Below are 26,515 nucleotides of genomic sequence, written 5' to 3'. Positions count from 1 at the left end.
TTAGATAGATTAGTATCAGAAAATATAACTGCAGTTGCAAAAGTGATAACTACAAATAATATTATTTATAGAGATATAACATTTCAAGTTTCATCACTTCAGTAGTAGTAGTAAAATAATATATTTGGATCAATGTTCTGAAGTTTTATCTAGTAATTGCTTCCTGAAACATGACTCCTCAGGGCAATGTTGGATTTTATAGGATTCTTATCCATCATAGCTGTATGGCCATGTTGTATTTGTAAGACTGAATTTTGTTTCCAAATGTTTACAATGCACAGAAATCCCATAGTCAATAACTCAAGAAGGCATTTTTAAATTCTTGGTTGTACATCAAATCTAAAGAAATCGCTACGTCCATCATGAAGGGTTAAATATGTCAATTCATTCCAGGCCTTGTAGCAACATGTTTTTCATATACGTGACATAAATCTCTCTATGTATTTCTACCTTTTAATCTGTTCCTCAGATAGTCCCAAAGCCTCTTCTGCAACTTGTCTTCTATTCCTTTCTTCCGAGAGCCTTTCAGTCAGTTGTGTTATAGTCTCTTGCTCTGAATTACGTTGTCCCTCCAGCTCTGCAAGTCTAGTGCAAACCCACACATGAAGTTACACATTAAAAAAAAATCTCACTTTTATTTTTATTTATTTTTGCTTTTCTTCAATTACTATACTAAAATTACTCAATTTAAGCATTATTTTAAATAGTTAAAGTTAAACCAATGCTCTTTCCTTAAATTGTATCATAGTGTGATTTACGTCTTAAACAACAAAATGTATTTTACTACAACAAGTATTACTACCACATAAGTAAATAGCAACCTTTTCTTGAGTTGACTGAGTTCCATATCATCTATTTTAACAGTAACTGCAGCCCTTTCTTGAGGAGCTCCTGGAGGAACTTCAGCTGGAGGATCATTCTAAAACAGTAACACGATATGCTATTTCAATATTGATGTTAATGTACAATACTGTTACGCCATTGATGAGAAAACTGTTCATAAAAACCAAAAGTTAAACACATACCACATTGATTAAAATAATTAACATTCACTTCTTTATAGTTAATTCCAAAATAAAGGGTAATAATCCAAGAGGCTTACTTGCATTTACCGTAAAATTTTCTGGTTGTGGATTACAAAACAAATTTATAAAAGGACAGTGAATAGATCAAGGAGCAGGGGGGAAAACGGAGGCTGTGATTAAACGCAATGGATATCCTCAAAAAAGAAATAAAACGAAAACTTTAAAAAACAAAAAGACAATGCAGGAAGGATGATTTGTCTTCAAGGTCAGAAAACAAGACAGAGGCATAGTGAATAGTATATGGGGAGGAATACTAAATGGCAAGCTAGATTTTAGTTGTACTTTCTTTTCCTTATCTCATACCTTTACTTTTTTTTTTGCCTTACAGATATTTCTCATCTTACTACCACAATTGGAGCCAAAATTTCCCTCGCTAAGCAAGGAGGTTGTGATGTGAATTGTGCCCAACTGGCCACCTTTTTTTGCCAGTTGTTAAGTGAATCATTGCAGATATTAAGTGACTCACGTGATCGTTGAGCAAATCCAGCTGCCCTTGACTGACTCTGTTGGAAGCAGGCTGGGATGGTTGCAAATGGTGGTGTTCACATGACCCTGGGCCGCTGTCGCCATCATAAACACACGCCAGTTGCCAAATGTCCACAGTTTGGTCATGTAACTTTGGGGATGCTATATAAGTCGTATGTGTGATGACTGGTCGTAAGTCACCTTTTTTTTAAAGTGCTGTTGTAATTTCAAACAGTTGCTAAACAAATGGTTGTTAAGTCAAAGGTCTACCTGTATATAAAATATTCTGTTTCTGTATTTTGCATAATGTTCTTGCCCAAAAGAAGAGCAGCAAGATTATGTATTCATGTAAGAAAGACACTGCATACCTAGAGCAAGCTTGCAAACAAGACTTTGTTGATGAAGGCTGGTACAAAGACCGAAGCTTTCTGACTTGAGTAGGCTGTTTCCATAGCTATAAACTACCTCCCAGGTTTTTTAAAGTATGAGCTAGAGAGAGATTGTTTGAAGAAAGCGGGGAAAAGTTTATTTCTTGATCTCTTCATCATCCTGCAACTATTTATTCTATTTCGAAAAACTGGAACCAAAGTCTTAGCCTTTGTGATTTGCTTCTACTTGTAGAGAGATAACTCCTAGATCTTCTGAAATTAATTCACCCTTAACTACGTGCATGAGACTATTTTCTATGCAGGCTACTCCTTGGTGTCTATTTATACAAAATTGTCAATCTTTCTTACCTGGGTGTTATCTTGAACAGAAACAACTTGTACCTGATAATCCCTTTCAAGCTGCAAGTAACGATTCTGGAGGTCAGTACAACGAAGTTGATTATCTTGCAAAGTTTGGGACATCATTTTTAGCTGAGCAGACAATACAGCATTTTCTTGTGCTGACTGCATTGCCTGCAATAATTTAGATGGGACAAACGATTGAATTCATGAGTGTGCAGAGACATACCAAAAGAATCGAAATATTATCATTATATTCAATCAAAATGGTGTAACTATTTGAAAGAATACAAATAATGTAATTTCACCTTATTTTTATATTGAGCTTCACACAATTTACTAAACTCTGCAGAGAGATGCTTACAAGCTTAGGTTTGTGCTAAGACATAAGCAGGAAGGAAATTAAAATTCTGAACATTTTTATCACATTTATGCAACAGTGGAATCCAGCTGATTTTTTTTCATTGTAGTAGAATAAATAGAAATGTATTACTAAGACAATTTCCATGGACAGATGCAAATTTACAGGAAAAAGCCATGTACAGGTAACAAGTACTGTATCTGCTGAACAATTTTGCTGCATCTTCTTAGTTACCTTTGAGTTTATTTGTTGGAATTTCAATTCTCTCTGGTGCAGCTCCTGAAAGCAGCGCTGGAGTTCATTCTGTAAATGAGTTCTTTCAGCTAGCAGATGCTTCACTTGATCAGAGACATCAGTGCTTCCAGCAAGAGCAACAGATTCTAATCCCTTGCACAATGTATAAAAACATGACAATGTGACTTAGGCTGACCATACATAGTCTACAACGTGACTGCCTACAATTCAGAATGCACCCTGTGGGACCTCTCACTGTTCTTGCCACAATTTTATCACACTATTTCCAAGAAGACAAATATGAAAATTCATAACTACTACAACTTTCTGTAGTAAGATTCCAGGATAGAATGTGCCCAAGATATACATGCCATCAAGCTTCTTGACTAACCTGGGATTGAATAAGGACTGCATTGTATTGTGTTATAAGCATTGTACCATGCTGCATTATTCATATTCTTTTATATGTATTTTAGTTGATAACTAACGCATGAGAGCTTGAACCTAAGCTTATTGGGTTTGGCTATATTAAGTATTTCCAATTGGAGAAATTATCCAATCTTTTTTTTAGGAACTGGCAAATGGGAATTACTGTAAAAATACTATCAGGCCATTGAACGGAACAGGAATACAAGACACATAAAAACTGCCCCTACACTAATCTCTCCCCCTTGAAAAAAAGTACCAAAAGGTAGCAGAAACTCAGGACACTTTGAACTTTGATATATTCCCAAATCCCAAGAAGAATCATCCCGGGTTCCAGGGAGCCTATCCATTCCTGGGATTCCTAACCTGCTAAACTTTCAAATCCTGAACCAACCTGTCAAAATATCTCCCTTCTCAGAGGAAGGAATGACTTAACATGATGTTCAGAGTGAGGCAATACAGTGTGCTCTCGGGATTTTGGTGTGGCAGTACGATTAAGAGTTATGTGTCTTTTCTTTATTAAAAAGTTTTACAGATACATTTTAAACATAAAACCCATCCCTCCCCCACCCAGTTTCCCCTCCCTCCCCCTCCCCCCCCGACTTCCCAGAGCATAATACAGGGTATTGACCCTAACAATCTTAAACTATAATATGCTAACTAGCTATAATAACACTTTAAATCCTATCGCACTTTAATTCTCCTTAAAAATAACTAAATAATAACAAATCTTATAAATCTAATACTTATTCAAATGCTAAATGAAACTTTTTAGTCCCATATTTATTCTGAATATAATCAATCCATCTTCTCCATTCCAAGATATATTCCAAGAATGATCTTTCAAATATGCTGAAATTTTTGCCATTTCTGCCAGGTTCGATTATGTGTCTTTTTTAAACCCCTAGTTCAGGGGTAGGCAAACCTTGGCTCTTTTATGACTCGTGGACTTCAACTCCCAGAATTCTGAGAGTCGAAGTCCACGAGTCATAAAAGAGCCAAGGTTGCCTTCTCCTGCCCTAGTTCCAAATCTTGTCTGCAATACTAATATTATTGGCCACTAGTGCCATCTGGTGGTATAAGAATACAGTTGTTCCACAACAGAAAACACAACGCTTTGGCTGAAAAGACGAAGCTGGAGTCTCAAGAGGCCTAGCTACAGATTATGGCATTTACGCAGAGATTCCAGGTTTTATTGACTAATGGTATCTTGGTCAGGCAACTCCAATATGTGACTTTCCTAGGCTATTCCTTTCTAATTTCAGTTAATTTTATTCTCTTCAAATGACTTATTCCCTGGAAGTGCATTTAAGATTGATGCATGATTTTTTTATTCCAAAGTTTTTATTACTTGGAAATCAATGTGGATATAAATTCAAAATTTAATATAAAATGCAAACAAGACACATTTGGGGCATTTTGTTTGATGTGGTTTGCATAGGTTTTTTTTTACCTTTACTGAGTAACTGCTACCAAGAGATCCAGCTCTTTGAGTCACTTCATGATGCACTTTTTTTAGTTCTGCAATCTGCTTTTCCTTTTCTACTAGACATGCCTGGAAGTGATTTTGAAGTGCTTGAAATTCTGCCAATAGACGGTGGTTTTCTTTCCTAGAGCAACAACATTAAGATAATGATAAAGAGTTAGACAACTACATGAACGTAATCTTAACACCAATTGTCCTTGTTACAATTTCATAAGGCTGGTTTGAAGAAAAGCATACACAATAAAGTGAAATTAATTAAAAATACAAATCCAATCTGAAAAGCAAGGGCAGCTGTCTGATGCAAGTCTCAATGGAGAAAAAAACTTCTCAACTAGAATATTTATATCTGATCTCTCCCAGAAATTTAGGACAGCTTATATGAACCGATGCAGGCAGTCATTAATTGGCCTAATGTGACCAGTAAGGTGTCCTGGGACTTCAATATACTATTAATTATATCACATTTTCTCACATTACTGTGAGATCTTCCCTCCTGTTTAGGTTGCTTTTTCTGATCTTTTAAGTCTGGTATCTTAAGTTTTCAAACCATTACACACACGCACACAGTCACACACAAATATACGCCACTGATACACTATAATAACTCATGTAAATATAATGCACAAGATCTATTCCCTTTTGCACATTAAGGAAAAAGAAATAATCATAAGGCTTTTATAAAAAAAAACATTTAAAATATATTTTACCTCAGAGCAACTACTTCATTCTGGTATGAGGCTCTTTCTTTCTCAGCTTCTTCTTGAAAAGCTTTTGTCTGGTTCAAGTCTCTCTCAAGTTCATCCACTTTGGCTTTCAGTTTCAATATGTCCGTTGTTGCAGAATTAGTTCCTTCTTTAGCCTGTAGAAGAGAAACACAGTTAATTAACTTATGTTTTGAATATTTTGCTATAATTACAGTTTTTTTTTCAACCAGTAAATTCAAATGCATGAAAAGAAAAGAAATACTACAATATGATCTTACACATATCTACTCTGAGGAAGTATGTCCCGCTATATTCAATGTTACCTACTCTTGGGTGAGCATAATATTGCAGCCTTAGCCTCTATTTGGTATAATATTGTAAGGCATCAACTTACCAGTCTGTCCCTATCCATTTGAAGACTCTTCAAATTATGTTTAAGTGAACTAATCTCGCTGTTGCAGTCATACTGTATGGAAACCGAGTCTGTGCCCTGTTTAGCTTCGTGAGCTACTCTCAGTTTGGAAAGTTCCTGCAGAAGTCTGTCTCGATCATCCTGAAGGCTGGCCATAGCCTTAGAAAAAGCATTCATCTGTTGGACGTAACTCTCACACTCAGATGAAAGTCTACTAATTTCAAGATTTTGGGTATTCAATTTTTTGCACAGATTTTCAAATTCATCAATCAGCTGAGGAAAGGTGAAGTTGCCTTCGGTTTTTAATAGCGTCTGACTTAAAAATGTATTTTTTCCCATCACATCAAGGATATTTGACTTAAACTCTTTGAGTTCAACTTCAAATTTATCAGTTCGTTTTTTTTCAGATGCAAGTTCAGAAGTAGATTTGCTTTGAAAAACCTTGAAATCTTCTATTAATCTGTCTCTATCACTCTGCAGAGCTGTCATGGCTTTTCTAAAAGATTCAAGTTCAGATCTTAGTTCTTTATTCTGCAGTTGGACTTCTAACAATCTTTGTGGCAATCCAATGGCTTCATTGTCCAGTAATCTAGCATCACTGTCTCTTTTTATTTTCTCTTTGATAAACTGGTGTGCAGGTAATTGCTCTAAATTTTCTTCAGGCCCTGAATCAATATGAGATTCTTTTTTCTGATCAAGTCTATTTCCTCCCAAATGCATTTTATTTATGGAAGCAATCAGCATCTCTAGGTCACACACTTTTGATGTTAATTTTCCATTTTCCAGTCTTAGAGATTCAATTATCTCCTCCTGTATCTTCACAGACAGTTGCAGTTCTTTCATTTTTTTCAGAACTTCAAATTTTTCCTGTTGAAGACTCTTAATGTTGTCCAATTTTTCTGTAAGTAATTCTTTTAACTGGTTATCTTTTAGTGACAACACTTGATTCAAATCTTCCCTGTACTTTAAGAGTTGCGCAGTGAGCATTGCATTTTCAGAATGAAGATCGTCTATCTGATTCAAGAGCTTCCTTATTTCTTGTTTCAATGTCCTAGTCTCATTAGCATTGTCAGTTATTAATCTCTCTTTCTCAGATAAAGCAACTCTGTGCTCACACTCTAGATACTTGTGTTTAGAAAGAAGGGAATCTCTGTCATTCTGAAGTGATGACATTGCCTTTTTTAAAGTGTCTATTTCACTGGCAATCTCAGCCCTGTCTTGAGACACTTTGTCAACTTTCATCTGTACATTTTTAAATTCATTTTGCATCTTCTGACAAGTTTCATCTGACTGCTCTTTGGCTATCTGTAGACATTTTATCTGCTGCTCATATTCTGAAATTTGCTGTGGATGCAGTGTTTGTATCTGAGTGTGATAGCCAGAAGTGTCTGTGTCTTTTGCTGAAATCAGAACAGAAATTTCTGTGTCTTTCTTATTCAGCATTATCTTCATTGGATCAGAAATGGCCAGCTGCTTTTCCAACTCAGCTTCAATTTCACTTTTTTCTAACAGAAGTTGTTGTGTTTCCTGTTCTTTTCTTGTCGAATTTTTCTTCAGTGCATCCATCTCTTTTTCAACAGTATTATTTTTTACAAGGTGGCTAAGGGATCTGTTTTCTTTAGTTAATGCATGCAAAGCATCTTCTTTGGATGCCAGAGCATTTGTCAACATTTGCAGTTTATTCCACAAAGTGATATTCTCTGCCTTTATTTGGGAAAGCTCATTGAAATTGTGTAAATCCACGGAAGCCTGCATTACACTTTTGCCTTCTTCTGACACAGAACGTTTAAGTTCCGATTCTTGAATCTGAGACATTTTTACTTCTGTTTCTTCTTGTAAGGATGCTATCAATCTATCACAGGTCTCTGCCTGTTGCTGTTTATTCTCAATGACTCTGTCCATGTCTCTTGGAAGAGAGTAGGGAAAAGCTGCCAATCTAGCTAGGTCATCATTCAACTCGCTTTGAGCATCCTTATTTTGAGAGTCCCAAATGTCAATTTTTTTCTGCACATGATGTTCACCACGGATTTCCTCTTTGTCTTGATGAAGAATATGGATTATTTCTTCTAAGTTTGGCCATTCTTTTGGACAAATTGTTTTTAGCTTCTGAAGGCCATATTCAAGTTGATTCTCATATTGTCTCTTCTGAACTAGTATCTGATTCTCTTTCTTTTTAAGTTCTTTTTTACTGTTTACGTTTTCAATTGCTAGTTTCTCTATTTCAGCCTTAGCTTCATCCAACAAGGTCTTCAGTAAAGAGAATTTTTCAGCTAGATTTCGCAACTCCTCTTTTGACTTAGTAAGTTTTTCTTCTACATTGCTTAAATCTTTCTCAGTTTTTTCATTTCTTGCTTGTGACAATTTCAGTGACTTTTCCAAATCTAAAATCAATACCTGGTATTTAATAGAATCCTTTTGCAATTGGTTAATTTCTTGTTGTTTTTCCTTCAGCAGCTCTTGTAATTCCTTTGTTTTGTTCTTTGTCCCACTATTGTCTCTCTGAGCAGATTTTATTTTTTCTTCAAATACTCTGATAACATTCTGCCGCTCTTCTTTTTCTCTAATTGTGCTAGATTTCTCCGATACTATATCTTCTAGTTGCTGTGTGAGTAAATTTATTTGCAGTTCCTTGGCATTCAATCTATCTGTCATTTCATCCAATTTTTTAATGTGATTGAGCAACTCAGTCTCCAAAAATTCTTTTTCATTTTTCACTTTATAGGATATTTCTTGAACATTTTCTAATTCTTCTTGTAACAGAGATTTGTCATCTTCTAATATTTTAATTTTCTCATCCAGGCTTACTATTTCTTGATTAAAACTTTTAGAATAATTTTCTAAGTTAAATAAATAGTCTGTATCTTGATCATCTTTTAATCTTTCTGATATAATTTCGTTTTCTTGTTTTAAAATATGCACACTTTCCTCTTTTTTTCCTAAGATCTCTTCAGTTAATAAATGAATGTACTTTGCTAAGGACTCTCTTTCACTCGTCTCAGATGATACATCAAATTTGCTCAATCCCAATTGGATTTGGAGATCTTTCAGAGCAGATTTTATTAGATTAAAATCCTCCCAGAGTGATACATTTTCTTTCTTATTTTTCTCTAGATCTTGTTTTAATGTCTCACAGATTTCTTTTAAATGTTCATTTTCTTCTATTAGCTTATTGTTTTGAAGAGCAGAATCATCAATCGTTTTTTTATGTTCTTCCAAACTTAATTTGTGCTTAGAAGCCTGCTCTTCTGCTTTAGTATATAGTTCAGTGATTTCCTTGCTTTTTGATTCAATCAGTTGTTCTAGCTGGTTTTTCACAACGGCATTTTCATCTCTTGCTTCTTGAAGCAACTTTTGAAGTTCTTGTTTATCAGACTCTTTCAAACTAATTTTATAAAGAGCTTCCTGTTTTTCTTTTCTAGTGACATCAATAACCTGCCTCATTTCTGCTATTTTACTACTAACATTTTCATAGGCCTGAAGTAATGATTCATACTCTTCCTTTAATTCATTATGTTTAGCTTTCCAACCTGTCAATTCAACTGTCTGAGAATCCTTTAAGGAATTTAATTGAAAAGAAAAGGCTTCTTTCTCCTGGGCTATAGTTTCCATTGTAGACTTCAGACTTTCACACGCAGCAGTTAGATTTTCATTTTCAATTAATAAACTAGCACTTTCTGTGGCAAGCACCTCCTTTTTACACAAAATTTCATTCAAATCTTGTTTTTCTCTGCTCAGCTCAGACACTAGAAGTTCAAGGGCATCAGTCTTATTAACTAATTCTTTGTTTTCTAATATTAGCACCTCCATTTGATCTTTCAGAACTTTGTTTTCTTTCCGAGCTTCCTTCCGTGATATTAAAGCAGCTTGGAGCTTTCTTTGGAGATGGTCCCCAATTTTTTCTTCACACTTCTGTTGCTGGAGTTGACAGTTCTCTACATTTACATTTTGTCCCATGGTTATTTCTAATGACAGATGATCTTGATTTTTTAGTCTTTCTGATGTCATTCCTGTTATGCAAGTAAAGTCTAGTGAATCTTTCTCTACATAAGAAACATCCAGCAATGGATTAGAGATGACTGCAGTTTCAGAATTCTTTCTTCTTCTTTCATGTACCGTATTCTCACTGATATTAGAAACTGGTAAACCCTTTTCATGAAGCATGTTTAATTCTATCAATAGTTTTTTATTTTCTTCACGGACATCTCTTAACTCCTCTTTCATTTTAAATAATTGTTCGTTTGATTTTTCTGGGCTGCTTGTGAAATCCTCCATTTTTTGCCTCAAATCTTCAAACGCTAATTTAAAATGTTTTGCTTCTTTTTGATTTTTCAATAAATTTTGTTGTACTTGGGAAATTTCTTTCATTATTTCCTTTCCGTGGCCAATTTTTCCTGTGAAATCCTTAAGAGAATCACTTAATTTTTTAATCTCTTCAACCTTCTCTGAAATTTTTATGTTGGCTTGTTGAACATCATGCTTCAACTTTTCAGTCTGTTCCAGATCATCTCCATCACCTGTATAATGGAAAGTAGCTGTTTCATTTATTGTTTCAATAATAGCTCTAACATCTGTCAATTCATCTTTATAAGTTTCCAACTGTTGTCGAAGATGATCGCTCTGATTCAACATACTGTCATTGTCTTGCTTATACTGCTGTTCCAATTGTTGAACACTGAACTTGAGTTTCATAATCTCATGTTCCTTTCTATCAAGTTCATATGACTTCTGTCTTAATTCCTTCTTAAATGTTTCTTTTTCTTTCATAAGAGGATAGTTCTCATCTTCTTTTATTGCCACCTTGCTCAAGCTTTCTGGTTTTTCTACCACAACAGGACTTCTCTCCTTCATCTCTTCTGATTCAAATGTTTTCTGTATGGCACTTTCACCATGGTGTAGAGTTGTAGCATTTTCTATACTTTCATGCACAGAGTATAATGGCGACATAGTAGATTCAAATTCTTCACACTTTCTTTGATGAATTATCTGGAGGGCTTTATAGTCTTCCTTTATGCACACAAAGCTTTTTGTTAGTTCATCGAAATTTGCTAGTAATTTAGCATACTCTTCTTTTTGTTTCTGAATTGTTTTAGTACTTTCTTTACGGGCTGCAAGTAATACCTGCATTTTCTTATGTAAAAGTTCCTTTTCTTTCTGCAGCTGATTAATTTCACTAGGGAAATGTGCACCATCACTGAAAGGTTCTTCGGTGTTTACACCAGCTTCTGATCTGTTCATTTCCTTGCATGTTTCTTCTCTCTTTGGTGCTTCAATTTTGAGGTTTTCTATGGTTAAGAAAAGCTGGGAGTATTTCTCAGTATAAGTTTTCTCTTTTTCAGATAGCACAGATTGCATTTGTGCAAGCAAAGAATCTTTCTCCTTTAGACATGTTAAATTTTGATCAGACATGCTTTTTTGTTCAACAATAGTATCCTTCAATCGTATAACTTCCTTCTGCAGCATCTCCAAAGAATCTGTTTTAGAAGATAACATTTTGTTCATGTCATCTATCCTCGTACCTTTTTCTAATAATTGTTCCTTCAATTGATTACGTTGAGATTCGAGATTTTTAGACTGCTTTGTCAATTGATCAATTTGCTCCAACAAATGTTGTGTTTTATTATATTCTCTTTCTGAATATTCCTGATCACTCTGTTCAAATTTCTTAATTTTCTGAGTTAAATCTTTCCTTATTATCAAAGCTGCCTGAAGCTTCTTTTTCAGAGCTTCCTTTTCCTGACTTAATTTTTCCAAAGCAGCATTTGTCTGTTCCTTCTCATTCAACAAATCTTTAATTTTAGCTTCTTTGTTGGTCAACACAATTTGATTGAGTTCAAGTTTTTTCTTATGTTCTTCTATTTGCTGCAATAATACACTTGCTTCTTCTGTCATACTATTCTGCGTGCCTTGTAGTTGTTGCAATTTGAGAGATAGTTCATTTTTTTCTTCTGAAAATTTAACCATTTCATTTGACATGGATTCCATTATCTGAGTAACTGAACAATCTTTTTCTTTTAATTGCTGGCTTAGAGTGTTAATTAAATCTTTTTGCTGAGTAGTTTCTGAAATTAAGTTTGCTATCATCTGATTTTTGCATTCAAGGTCTTCTAAAAGTTTTTCAACTGTTTCACATTTGTTGTTTAGGACTTTACAACTGTCTTGAAGTTCTTCTTCTATTTTTTCTATCTTTTCCTGGAGAAAAATGTCCCGTTTCTTCATTTCTGTTAACACAAATTCATTTTCTTCACAAACATTCAGTTGCTTACCTAAAGCTTCTTCAGCAGCGCTCAATCTACTTGATAAGAGTTCAATCTCAGATTGCTGAGCATCTCTTATATTTTGAAAGTCATTATTCTGCACAATCATTTTTTCTTCCCACAGAGATTGCATGCTTTTCAACTGATTATTCAAGTGACTTATTTCTTCCTCTTTCTCCAAAAACGTCTGCTGCAATTCTACTGCTTCAGCTTCTTTACTAAGAATACTATTTATTAGAATAAAGATTTTTTCTAACACAACCTTAGTTTCAGTTGGTTGCTGACCAGCTTCATTATCATTGTTACTGGTGAAGTACCTACTGTTTAATAATGCAGACAGGCATTTGAATAACTCCTTGTTAATGATCTCGTGTTCTTGCTGCAAAGACTGAATTTCAGTATCTTTTGATTTCACGTTATCTTTCAAACTGCTTACTTGCTCATGACTAATTTTGATTTGTTGAGTTGCCCTATCAAGTTCTACCACCCGCCTGTTTTCTAACCCAAGGAGATTTTGTTCTAGCTTTTCAATTTTCAGTTTTAATTCAGAGATCTCTTCATTCTTTACACTAACCTGCATCAGTAACTGTTCTCTCTCATTTTCCAACTGCATAGAGATGGCATGCACGTGCATTTGTGACTCATTCTCACTGCTTTCTATTTTTTTGTGAAGTTCCTCTACTTCTCTTGATTTCTGCTGTAACTGGTTCTGGCATTTAACCAGTTCTTTATTTTCTTCACTCAACTTAATAAAGTTATCTTGTAAAACAGTTTTATCATTTGATAAAGAATCTACCTGTTGTTGCAATTTTTCTATGGAAAGTATATAATTGTGACATTCTTGAGTGGTTTTAGAACTTACAATGTTAAGTTCAGAATTTAAGTATTCAATATGCTTTATCTGCTCAGTGCATTTCTCCTGTACAACTTGTAGATCCACTTCTCTCTGTTCAAATTTTTGCTTCCACTGATCACCTTTTTCCAATGCTTCCCGGTGCTCTAATTTTGCAGATTCCAATTCAACTGACAAAGAATTAATTTTCTTCTGGCTAGTGATGTTGCTTTCATCTTTTTCTTCCAAAAGTTTCTTTAGTGACACAGCACTTTTTTCTAGCTCTTCTCTAAGGAGTTCAACCTCATTATTAAGAGCCTGAACATTATTCTCTGCTAGTTGCACACTAACACATTTCTCATTTAAAGAATTGCGTAAATCATCCATAAGTTGTTCTTTTTTAGTCAAAACAGCACTGAGTTCACTTCTTTGCTCACACTGAGCAGCAAATTTGTCCTGCAAAGATAAGAAAGCATTGTCTTTCTCTTGGGCTTTGTCTTGTAATTTTTGAATTTCTTCGGTTAGTTTATTAATTTGATCACGAAGTTGTGAAATTAACTGATTTTTTTCTTCATTCATTTTTAATTCTTCTCTTACTTGTTTCACAAGACTAGTATTGCCCAAAGCAGAACCTTTTTTCTCTGATAGGATCTGACTAATGTTATTTATTAATTCCTCCTGAATAAACATTTCCTTTTTGAGACTCAAATTTAACTCTTCTACATTTGCAGCTTGCTTCTTCAGGGTCTCATATTCGTTCTCTTTGTCCCTAAGTTCAGTGTTCAAGGTATTATTAAGCGAAGAAATATTATTTACCAGCAGTTCCTTTTCAAGTATACTTGCTTTTAACTGCGCTGCTTCACTCATCAATGATTCTATAGTTTTCTGCTGCATACAGGAAGTTTCAGAATTATGTGCTTGTAAATTAACATATTCCTCCTCTTTTTGCTTTAAAAGTATATCCTTTTCTGTCATTAATTTGTTTAACTCTTCTGTCTTTCCTATCATATTTTTCAGCTGACAATGGAGGTCAGAAATTATTTTCATATTCTCAGACAGTTGAACTCTAAGTAACTCAGATTCTTCAGATTTATCTTTAAATAATTTTAAGTCTTGAACTTGCTTCTGCAAATTTTCGTTCTTTTCTTGTATTTCTAACTTAAGCCTGTCACCTTCACAATCTAAAGTCTGAACTTTGTTTTGCAGATTTGAAATTGTTTGCAAATACTGTTTTTCCTCCAAATCTTTCTTTTCTTTAATCTGCTGAACCAAAGCTTCTGTCTGGGAAAGGAGAGATTCTTTATCATGGCAATTACTTTTTAATGTTTCTATTTCAGTTAGTACACTATCAATATAATCTACAAAAGCTAAAATATTATAATCATTCTGCTCATTTAAGAGCGCTATCCCTCCACATTTTTTAATTAATGCCAAATTAATTGTGTCAATATTTCTTTTGAATTTTTCATTTTCTAATTTCAATATATGAGCTTCACGCTTAATGGATACTGCTTCACTCTGATGTTGGATTAACTGATGCCGAAAAGTTTCACATTCACTTGACTTAGTACTGCACAAGGCCAAAGCTTTCTCATTTTCAGATTTCAAAGTATCTACTTCTTTGGCTAATAATGCTAATTTATCATTCAACACTGCACATTCTTCAGTTTTCTTAACAATTTGCCTACGAAGCTCCTCCACCTCCAGCCCCCGTGATAATAAAGCAGCGTTTTTTTCTTCAACCTGATGTGATAATTGCTGATCAATACCTTGAAGCTTCTCTAATTCTCTCTCCAATGCTACCATATCAGCTTGCTTTTCTTTTCTTTGTTTTAATAAGGTTTCATACTCCCTATCTTTTTCTTCCAGAGATCTTGATTTTTCGTTAAGATCCATTTCTAAGTCTTGAACCTGTTTTTGCAACGAAAGTATTTTTTCTCCCTCGCAACTAAGCTGTTGGACCATTTTACTGTGTTCTGACTCTTCCTTTTTTAACATTTCTTCTTTTGCCAGGTCTCTGTCTTTAGCAACCTTCAGCTGAGTGTTCAAGGACAGTATTTCTTGATGTAATTGTTGTGACAACTCAGTTTTTTCTGAGAGCTGTTCACCCAACACTTCACACTTCTTTTCTTTCTCTGCGATCAAATCTTCTTTTTCTTTCACAACAATTGAGAGTTCTTCAACTTTATTTCTTAGTTTTTTTCTATCCTGATTAATCTCTAAAATCAACTGTTCATGTTCCTTAGCCCTACCAATTATTTTACTTTCCATTTCTTCTATACACTGAATACCCTTCAACAGTTCACATTCTTTTACATCCAATAATTTGGACAAACCCTCATTCTCACTGATCAGTCGTTGCTTTTCTTTCTCCATTACATGCATCTCATTTCTAAGATCTTCAGTCACTTTAATCTGACTTGCTAAATCTTTTTCTTTCTGTTCCACAGCTGCTACTAACTGCTTACTAGTCAGGATGCTAGCTTGTTTTTCCATTTCAAACTTATTTATTATTTCATGATTCTCTTGTAATTCATCTTTTATTTTTTTCCATTCCATTTCTTTATTATCCAGTTCATCAAGAAATTTCAGTTTTTCTTCCTCTTTTTGCTGCTCTATAGCTTTAAGCTCATCTTTTAATGACATTATGACCTCTGTTTTTTCCTGTACAGACTTTTTGGCAATTTCTAGATGTTCAGTATGTTCAGCAAGCTGCCGGGATACATTTGATAATTCTTCATCTTTTTTAGCACTTTCCACTATTAGTTGATTATATAATTCTTTTACCAATTTCAATTCATTTACAAAACTTTGTTCTTTGTTTTCTCTCTCTTGCAACAAATTGTTTAATTTCTCCTTTGCAGAGATATGTTCGTCAAGCTGGATTCTAAGTTGCTCTATTTCCTCTCTACGTTTTATCTCTGTTTCTTGCACTTTTTCAGCTGATTTACTTATTTGTTCTTTAAGCAATTTAATTTGTGACTCAGACTCCAAAAGCTGGTTACTGTATGCAATATCATGGTTCTTCATTTCAGAATGAAGTTCTTTAATTGATTTGCTTGCTTCTTTTACTTGCTTAGTAAGATCCAGATTTTCTTTGGTTTTAGCTTCATTTTCAACTTTTACTATTGCCAGCTCTGATTCTATTGTTCTTAACTTCTCATTAAGTTCTGAAAATTTTACGCTTGCATCTTTCATATCAGTTGTTTGTACATCTTTCAACAATTGGACTTCCTTTTCCGCCTTGGACAGTGCTTTTTCCATCTCCCGTATTTCATCTTCTTTGCATCTGATCTGTTCAGAATACTCAGACATATTCAAAGAAAGATCAGAAATTTCTTTGTCCTTTTCAATCAACATTTCCCTGAGGCTGTCAATTTCTCTTTCCCGTCTCTGCAGATCTTGAATAAGTTGAGATCTTTCCTCTAAATGACTTGTGTTCAGCCTGTCAAGTTCTTCGTTTGTCTGTTCCAAGTCCTGTTGCATCAATTGCATATCTGCATCTTGTTTCGCAGTCTGAAACAAAAAATGTTGAATTTAAGTATTTACTTCACTGTTGGCCAAGACGTAACCCAACCAATATAATAGTAAGACCGTTTCCCTTTACTCTCTTCTCTTTCTGATCGCAATGTCTTTCTACAATTATTTCAGGCAATTTAGAATACAGAATAAGAAGTTGGAAGGGGCCTTGGAGTTCTTCTATCTATTCCAAACCCCTGCTCAAGCAGGAAACTCTATATCATTCTGGACAAATGGCTGTCAAATCTCTTCTTAAAATCCTCCAGTGAGATTGAGCAACCACAACTTCTGGAGGCAAGCCACTCCACTAATTAATTGTTCTCACTCTCAGGAAATTTGTCCTTAATTCCAGCTTGGATCTCCCTTGATAAGCTTCGAAAACTAGACACAGCATTTCAAATGTGGTATCACCAAGACATTATAAAGAGATACTAACACTTCATGTGATCTGTTTATGCAGCCTAGGAGTGCACTGGCTTTTTTTGGCAGCTACAGCACACTGCTGGCTCATGCTTAAGTGGTTGTAGCATGAGACAGGGAATTAAGAAAAATACAGTTAAAATTTCCTGGATTAAGGAAGTAACCATAGTTCCTTCACCAACTGTATTTTTAGTTAAGAAAGATTTTTTAGTATGTATATATAACATATATGGCTACATTATTAGACTGGAACACACACAAATAATATTTTTACATAAAGAATAATGCTTTAGTTTTTTTACCTTTTCTTTAAAGACAGACACTTTCTCTGTTAATTCATTGATAACAATTTTCTGTTCTGAACATTCCACTCCGTAAGAACTGCATTTCTTCAAAACATCTTCTAGCTAGGTTCACAAAAATATGTTTTTAATTTGATATAATTATAATTAACCAAATAAATTATTTCATTATTAGCAATGTGGAGATAATTACAGGTGCATGCAATTTAATAATATATAATAATCTTGCAAAGGTGACTTTTCTTTAAAAAAAGCAAAGTACAACTATAATTAAATGATAATTAACATTAAAAAGAAGTAAAATGATTAAATTTTCCCAAGGTAATACAATTACAGAAAGCTGCTTATTCTTAGAACTAAATTGTTATAGAGTTAAAATACTCTTCATTTGGACTACAAGCAACTGAAAGCCTGTTTTAACAATCTACTGTTCATATTTATTACTCTATTGTATGACAATGAGGTACTACCCTTTTATTGATGGTAATTGGGATTGAGAGTTGCACCACTAAGGGAGTCCTAAAATGCAACATCATATGACTAAATAAACTTACAACAGACGTTGTGGCAGTCACAAGTGAATCTTACACAGCGGCAACATCCCATGTAACATGATTGCCATTTGTGATTTTCTACTGACTTCCCCATTAACTCTGCTTGCCAGAGGACAGCAATAAAGGTTACAAATGGTGATTATCACATTATAGGGATGCTACAACAGTTACAATTATGTGGGCTGGTAATAAATCCCTCTCATTCAGCGTCATCATAATTTCAAATGATCACTGAACAAGAAATCTTTAAATGAAGACTGCACACACTGACTTGCAGGTGATTTTAAAGTATTTGGGGGGCAGTGAATATAGTGCTGTATGACTGACTGTTTAATGAAGATTTTTTCTATTTATTTGACTCAGTCCAACTTACCTTCTGTTCATTTTGCAAAAGTCTTTCACTTAATTCTTTATTCAGAAGCTCTTTTTCCTGAAGTGATTTTCTTATATCTTCTATTTGTTCCAATCTTTCCACTGCACTTGAAAGCTTCTGCTCCTTCTCCGCAAGCAAAGTGTCAAGTAGACTATTTCTTTCATTTAATCTGTCACAAAATAATTTTAGTTTTAGCTACAGTAGGCATTATTTATATACACATATATCAAATACAGCATGCAACACCCAATGTAGAATAGGACTTTCTTTTATACTTTTTGCCTAGGTCAGTTTTCAATTCTGATCCCTAATATCTCATAACCATGTACAACAGATTTGAGTAAATCTACACATAAAAAGTGTAGATGCTCTTAGGGAGATGAAAATGTTGGTAGGGGATGAGATTACCAGTGGAGATCATGTTTTCTGACTGTGTAGAAGGCTCAAGCATTTTTAAATATCCAGAAACCAATCACTATAGCAATAATCTGAGAGAAGAGAGTTTGTTTTTCTTAATTATTATACGCAGACATAGGTAGGTAGCTAGACACAAATCAAATTGTGCAATGTTGTTGTTTTTTACCCTTTAAGTTTTTCATTCAAGTTAGAAAAAACAAGTTGGTGTTTTTCTGCATCACGTGTTTGCTGGTTGCGAAGCTGTGCAAGTTGGGACCGCAAACGATCATTTTCATTCTGCAAAAAATATTTACATGAATATAAGACCATAATTAACTTTACATAAGTTAAAATTCTGTATTTATAGCTAATGAACTATTTTTACAGAAAGACTTGTATTACTTTTAGTATACTCAAAATTCCTTTTGAAAGGGTTCTCCAAGTAATTTTACTATGAGACGATCAAAATGGAGAGACCCTGATAAGTTCATATAAAACACACCATGCTCATGTATGCTGTGTAGGAGCAGCTTGCTTCAAATTAGGAGTCATGAAAAGCAAAACCTATTTTAAAAAGCCCAGGAATTTATATTGTACTCAAAAAGGCTTTAATTTTCAACTTGTTAATTTAGAATACATTTCTTTTACTTGCACTGGTTTTTGCATGTGTTTTTCAACATTTAAGCAGTGAAGTAATTATGGAATTAAAACCAAGGCAAGAAAGCAAGCTCCACTGACATACAGAACTGGGTATGTTATCCAACTGGTTAGTCTACCCAACTTCACAGCACTACTACACAAAGTTAAACTGCAAACAAACATCAGCAATAAACAGAAAAAGGCTCATATAAATCGAAATCCATAAAAAAGTGGATAGATATAAAATATCACTTCTAAAATAAGATAGAACTTAAGAATGGGCATGACACACCTGTACAGCCCTCAATAGCTGCCCTTCTTCCTCTACATCAAATGTCACCTGTATTGAAATGCTTTGTTACAATCCAAATTTACACTGAGATGTTCATGTTTGATAAATCTTGTATTATACATGTGCGTTTAGTATGTTAACAGAATTAGCAGTAACACACACAATTCAATATTTTATCTGTTCACATGAAGCTTAGAAAGACAAGCATGCTGTACAGATGTTATATGCAAATGAAATAGACAATATTTCAGATTTAGTTTTACAGATCCTAGAAGCACAAAGTTTCTTTTTATTACAAAAGTACTGCTTCTTCATTTCTCTATGTCTATTCCATATATCCATCTATCCACGTACATATATATAACAGACACCCTCCAGACTTTATACAGCAATTCATCAGTTCAGTAATAAGCGGTAATTATATGACATTACAGCTCAACCAGTATCTATGAAGACTTTATCTGAATGACGTGCAATCAGTGCAGTTGTAAAAATTAGCCAATGAAGAGAACAAAGAACAAAACTATTTTTTTATAATTTGCAACTAAAGATCCAAAAACACATTTCAGTTTGCAAATTCTTTTTTTAGGTGGAATGTAGTTATTTTTATTGCAAATAAATCTATGTCCATCCTTGTGTATTGTGTGACTATTTCCTTGCCTATACTGAAACTTGTATTTGATGCCATTTAAAATATTTCACTAGACTTTATTCAGAAGATTCTGAGGAAGTATACCTCAGCACACCTGAGGCAAAATATAACTGAAGCTATTTATTAATACATAAGCTAATATTGATACATCAATATTATATATTAAGAACAGAACATGACAATTAAAACAATAAAGATTTTTTTCTCTAAGATGCCAAGTGAATAAGGAATCCCTATCCTATGTTAAAAAGATGAAGTAAGAAGAATTAAGAATTCTGGAATTGAAGTATTGTTGTAGAAACAGTGTCTCAATGAAAGTAGAATATGTTTTTGCTAAAGAGAGTATTTGGAGATGACTCCATAACTAAAGGCTTGTTCATTTTCACCCAACCCAAGTTAATGCATACTAAATGGCATGCATGCCTATCTTATGGATAGCCCTTAGGTTTAATTTAATTAATTAATTTAATTTAATAATATTTATATACCGCCCTTCTCCCTGAGGACTCAGGGCGGTTTACAGGGCAGAATAAAATACTGAATACAAACGTTAAAAAGAGATTAAATAATTGCCCATGTTAAAACAGTTGACATAGAATTCTAAAACACCAAGTTAAAAATTAAGACAATAGAAAACCCCACCAATCCCCATCAGGCTAGGTTAGATCTGCAATTCTGTCACTAAGTCATGCAATGGTAAAGTACATTATGTGACTGCATTATTTAGTGATGGCACTCCCAACAGTCCCTTTGTCATCGTAATTCTAGGGTTGTATGGATCATTAAGTGTGGACCTCATATGACTGTGTAATGGGAAGATGAAGGAATACCAGGCAAGCAAGCCAGTCAGTAAAACTGTGGGTGAAAATACTGGGTGGGCAAATGCCATGGACAGGTGCTGCGGGCAGATATTATGATGTGAGTGGGTGGGTGCTACAGTAAAAAAGTGAGAGCAGGAGTGACTTGTGACCCTTTGTCGGCTTTCCCACTGACTGTTGTAAATGGTGATTTCATGTCTAGAGGACATTATAATGGCCACAGTTTACATAAACTAAGTCCCCCTCATTCAGTGTTGTTGTAACTTTGAAAAGATCACTGAACAAGTGTTCATAACCTGAGGAACAAAGCCTATTAAAAAAAGGTCAGCCACAAATATTACACCTACTTCTAGCTGACATACAATTTTATGGTGGAGAGGGCATGCATTACTTAGCTAAGAAAAAGCTTGCAGGGAATGGAATTAAATTATTACCCTGTCTCCATCTTACCCTTTTGCACTGCGTTGAGGCAATCAAACTTATTTGGGTCCAGTTCATTTTTAGCACAGAATTCAGGTTGGGACAAATTGCTTAAAAGCAGTGGTGGAATGTGGCACCAGAGTTCTAACACATACCTGCAGAGCTTCCATTCTACCTTGGAGCTGCAATTTGTCTTCCAAGTCTCCACATCTTTCCTCCAAAAAGAGAATCTGTTCTTGCAAGTTATTTCTTTCCAATTCTAACTCTTCCACCACAGTCCGTAAACCTTTGTAATTCAAGGAATAGTTTCTTATTGTTGTCGCCCAAATACACAAACTATCCAATAAAAGTATCATACATATTTAATGTAACAGAATGGGAGAATAATGCCTTCTTGTAAGTACTTATATTAAAATCATTTTAAAGGTCTGCATGATTAACCTCTGTAACCTTCTTAAATTAGAAAAGCTTCAACAAATTAATATCACCGATGAAGTGCTGCACCCTCAGTTTTACTGATTTCTAATTAAAAAACCATTCTAAGTTTTTCTTACTGTTATGTCTATTACATCATAAAATATTTAAAAAGTTTTATTTGAAGAGCAACAGACATATTCTCTTTGGAATTTGTAGTTTTAGCACTATAAAGGGAAATTTATTATGTGGAATATGTTAGCCATTAACTGAACTCTAGGAGAGCCAGACAAAACAAATAAGATGCTTCATTACAACAACCTAAATCACAGTTTATAAAATAAATGTCTCTGCGTGCAACTGCAGCCTTTTCTATCTTAAATGGGACATCTATCCCTGGAACTGAAAACAGTAACACAAAAAAATCCGTCTTACCATGAATGAAAATAATCTTTACTCACAAAGGTGTATCCGTTTGAATCACCACTGAATTCTAGTTCTGAACCAAAACTAGACAGTTCATCCAGCACGCACATGCTTCAAAATGAAATAAAAAGGCAAACCAAAAAAAAAAAAAATTCAACATAGATACAAACACAACATAAAATGGTTTGTTGGTTGAATTTGAAAAAAGAAAAATAAGACGGACAGACATTGTGCATGCTTTAATAAACTGCCTAGTATTTGCCACACCTGTACTAGGAGAAGTGTATTCTGGCCACCAACCTCCCATGTTCTCTCCTTCGGTTGAATCAGCGCTATCTAAAGTGATGTTCAACTCTTCATAGCACTGTTTTCCATCAAAGCCGTAATCTTCCTAAAGAAAAAGACATATACACTAAAATTAGCCTATGTAAAACCCCACATCTTACTATGTAATACCCACTTCCACTGAAACCTTCCGTAAATTAATAAGGCAATAGTATATTTCAAAAGCACTGAAATTAAATTATGTTTACCTTTAGCGTCTCACTACAGGTGTTAATGCAACACATACACTCCAGAGTGCATCCGGGGAAAAAAAATCTAATACCTATTAGGATACCAATATATATTGTCAACATACCTGGAGTTTCCTGCTGGACTGAGTAGTCTTCTTTCTCTCCAGTGGCATCCTGCCAATCCCCTGGCCTGTGGCCAATTCCTCCTCCAGCTCCTGTTGCCCTGAGACTATGGCTGGATCAGAGCAGCCAGGAAAGAACCAGTCATCCTCAATCAGTTTTGTGCCACAGGAAAGCAATCACATTATCAGACCAAAAAAAAACCTATATACATTCAAAGGGGATTACTTCACACAGAGAGAAGTTTTTGAAGTTATAGGGTAGATGCACTCTAGAACTTCATTTCCTTGTGATTTCCCCCACTGCAGAACACCAATACATAATCTGCTTTTTATTATTCCCAAAGAAGCCGCAGAGGGCACTGATCTCATGAGCATCATTTTTAGGTTTCAAAAAAATGTATATGAATACTGACAAAAAGGGCAGCCACTTTCATAATCAAATTAAGTTTAAATTAAGTCTGCCATACAGATTATGCGTGTGACAAATGCATAATCACAGACTATTGATCTGTGCGTACAATTTCATAAAACTAAACAAGCTTTGCTTAGTTACTACCAAAAAGAGCTCGTTTCAAATAATATGAGGAAGTCACAAGCCTGTACCACACACTGCAAACTGGCATTAAGCCATAACATTGAGTGTTAAAGTAATAGAATCATTTGTCAATAACACACAATAATTTCAAAATACAGTAACTTAAACAAATGCATTTTTTTGTGAGAGAGTAATTCTTTAAGCACATTCCCATCCGTTTTGTGTGATTAGCGAAGAACAAACATTTGAAAGTTTAATATAATAAAGCAGGCAAAAATCAGCAAGAAGAAATTAAGATAAAAGTTGGCTCCATACTTTGCTCATTCTTTACAGACTCTCACTCGGTTTTTTAAAAAATGAACAACTGTTATCATTTTTAACAATAAAAATATATGTGATAAAAAATCAAGTTTAGACTTCATAAAGTTCGTGAAGTTTGGAAACCCAAGAGTCAGCGATTTTTTTTATAATTGTAGTAAAAGATTTTGCATTTCTTCACAGATTATTTTATGGATAAAATCCAACACTATGAAAGAGGAAGTCCTATCTTTGGCAGCACTTTTTATCCCTCCTCACCTCTGCAGTTCCAAAGGCTATCCTAATTTGCTAAAGAGAAATCACTTGTTCTCCAGAAAATATTTTAAAAGTGCACTGGTGGCTGTAAGAAATAAAGGGAACTATACTTTCCCTATTCTGTTGATGCAAGCGGTACCAGGTACCTATCTTAAAAAATCCAAGGAAATGAACCTGATATTTTCCATTTCTACAAACGGAGCACACAAGAGCTTGCCTAAGCACACAACCTGCCCACTAAATTAAATAGCAAAGTCAGGTTTACTCCTTGTAATCTATTTCTGAATAATTTTATAAAAGAACCAACAGTCTCATCCATCATGTTTAATTTGCTCAAATTGCTCAAACATCTGTACATTTTGATTATTCATGTCCATCACTGATGATGCATTTTTATTTAAGATGTTTATATACTGCATTTTCAAAATTCAAGATATGAGAGAGAGAGAGAGAGAGAGAGAGAGAGAGAGAGAGAGAGAGAGAGAGAGAGAGAGAGAGAGAGAGAGAATGTACGAGATTGTACGAGATTGTACATGGTACCAAAGGAAGTGTGTTATCTTCCAGATGCGAAGATTTAGGCTGAGGCTGATTCAAGTAATCAAAACTACTGACACTAATAGAAAGTAATGGGACACTTTAGACATTAAAGTCACTAACAGAAAGAAATGGGAAAGAATACAGAAAGACTATGAAGAACTACTAGGGGAAAAGGCAAAAGAATTCACAGAATAGGAAAAGGAAAAGAATAATTTTGGAAATGTTCTACCACAACAATCCCCAACCTTTTCGGGTCCACGGACCGACCGGCAGCAGCAGCACTGACATGGGGGAGGGGATGTTGCATGCATGCAACCTAATCCTGCACATGGGCAAATAAAGTTCCGCATGCTCGCCAGCCACTTGCGTGTACCCAACAGGCTGCGGACTGCGGATTGTGGTCCCGTTATACAAAAATGAGAAGATGGTGACACTGGGAAAGCTTTGGATTCCTGGACTACGGTCTTATGTTACCTAAAAGAAGGGTTTGTAGCAGGAAATGGTCTGCACTTCACAAAAAACTGGGAAGAATAGAGTAGGAAGATGTGTAGTTGAGGTCAAATGTCAGTTATTTAGTTCAGTTTAACTGGAGGGGAAGGAAGAGCAGTATCCAGAACCATAATCAAAACATAAGCTTAAAGGCAGTAAATCTTACAACAAGAAAGGTCAGAATGAAGGGATGCTCAGGAATACAACAGCACAGGCAGCAGGCAAACCTAAAAAATGTAGCATTAAAGAGCTCATAAACCAAAGTGAAGAGTATGGGAACAAATAGGGAGAGTCCTAGTATGAATGAGAAAAATATGACATTATGATTTTTTGAACCTGATGAGATGGAACTCTGATGATTAGAATACAGACAGTCTTCATTTATCAACTGTCTCATTAGGTGACATTTCACAAATGCAACAGTAATAAACAGTAGTCAAAAAATAATTTTGCGATTGATGTCCATACATACACCCAAATTTCTGCAACTGACCAAAATGCATGCTGGAGTGAGAGTAGAACTGGCATCACTGCACAAAAGAACTTTATCTAAATGAGGCAGTAGAAGGCAGCAATCTGCAATCTTCAGTGCTTCTCTTTGTTACGTGGTTTGCTTAGCGATCGTACCATCTATTTTGTTGGAACCCATTGTGGTTGCTAAACAAGGAATCCCTGTATAGCAGCAGTCACCAACCTTTTTGGTCCCAGGGGCTGGTCTTGTGGAAGACCAGTTTTCCATGGACCAGAGGGGGGGGGAGGATGGTTTTGGTTTTGCTTGCTCACCTGCCACTCATCTCCAGCTGTGCAACCCAATTCCAGTGGGTTGGGGACCTGTGCTATATAGTTATTAAAGAACATAATTTGTTCCAAAAAAATCCAACAAAAGGGCTCATTAAAATGATTACCTCTATGGAAATTCATGATTCCAACCCACACCTAAAGCACCTGGGCAAAAATTAAGGGGGGAGGTGAATGACACTGCTCTAGCTATGTTGAGGAAATGGAAGTGGAAGAAATTAGCATGGTTGCATGAAGAGTGCTCTGATAAGCTAAAAGCTATATATAAATATAAGGGAACAACCTAAATATGTAAGGTTGGGCTCAAGAAGCCTAAAGTTCTGAATGAACTGAAAAAGAAGATACCTGGGGGGTGGGGAGGAGAGATCAAAATAAGTAAGGAGCTGGGTAAGAAAATACCTAGCTGCTTTGAAATAAGTATGTGGAATTGCATGGGTTATTTCTTAGGGTGCTTAAATAAGAGTGGCAGATGTGATCTCAGAATCACTGATTATAATCTTAAGAGATCTCCTGGAGTACCTAGGAAATGCCAGAGAGAGATTCAAACTCAAACTAAGGAGAATTTCCCGACCATGAAAATTGTGAAGCAACAGAACAGATTATGTGGGTCTTTCATTGCTGGAGGTTTGCAAGGAAGCCATTTTTTCTGGGATGATATAAGGATTCTTGCCCTTGGCTTGGACCACGCCATATAAGTCTCTTCCAACCCTAGCAGTCTATAATTCTATGATAAA

General features: G+C 34.9%; 1 protein-coding gene across 1 annotated transcript in view; it reads right to left on the bottom strand.

The window, feature by feature from the left end:
* The window catches only part of LOC308674513 (uncharacterized protein), a 55,641-nt gene that overhangs the window by 3,692 nt on the left and 25,434 nt on the right, over positions 1 to 26,515 (bottom strand). The window contains exons 15-28 of the mRNA XM_081339049.1: positions 22,853 to 22,962; positions 22,480 to 22,603; positions 21,528 to 21,658; positions 19,483 to 19,530; positions 18,739 to 18,848; positions 18,156 to 18,324; positions 17,229 to 17,333; positions 5,884 to 16,503; positions 5,493 to 5,644; positions 4,753 to 4,909; positions 2,874 to 3,026; positions 2,288 to 2,452; positions 822 to 919; positions 451 to 585 (exon numbers count right to left, since the gene is read on the bottom strand). Of these exons, the coding sequence (XP_081195175.1) occupies positions 451 to 585; positions 822 to 919; positions 2,288 to 2,452; positions 2,874 to 3,026; positions 4,753 to 4,909; positions 5,493 to 5,644; positions 5,884 to 16,503; positions 17,229 to 17,333; positions 18,156 to 18,324; positions 18,739 to 18,848; positions 19,483 to 19,530; positions 21,528 to 21,658; positions 22,480 to 22,603; positions 22,853 to 22,962 (12,277 nt within the window). The remainder of the gene's footprint in view (positions 1 to 450; positions 586 to 821; positions 920 to 2,287; positions 2,453 to 2,873; positions 3,027 to 4,752; positions 4,910 to 5,492; positions 5,645 to 5,883; positions 16,504 to 17,228; positions 17,334 to 18,155; positions 18,325 to 18,738; positions 18,849 to 19,482; positions 19,531 to 21,527; positions 21,659 to 22,479; positions 22,604 to 22,852; positions 22,963 to 26,515) is intronic.

The sequence above is a fragment of the Vipera berus genome (genome assembly GCF_964194415.1).
Source record: "Vipera berus genome assembly, chromosome: 1".
In the NCBI taxonomy this organism is placed as follows: domain Eukaryota; kingdom Metazoa; phylum Chordata; class Lepidosauria; order Squamata; family Viperidae; genus Vipera; species Vipera berus.
This window is presented reverse-complemented; position numbering and strand designations above follow the sequence as displayed.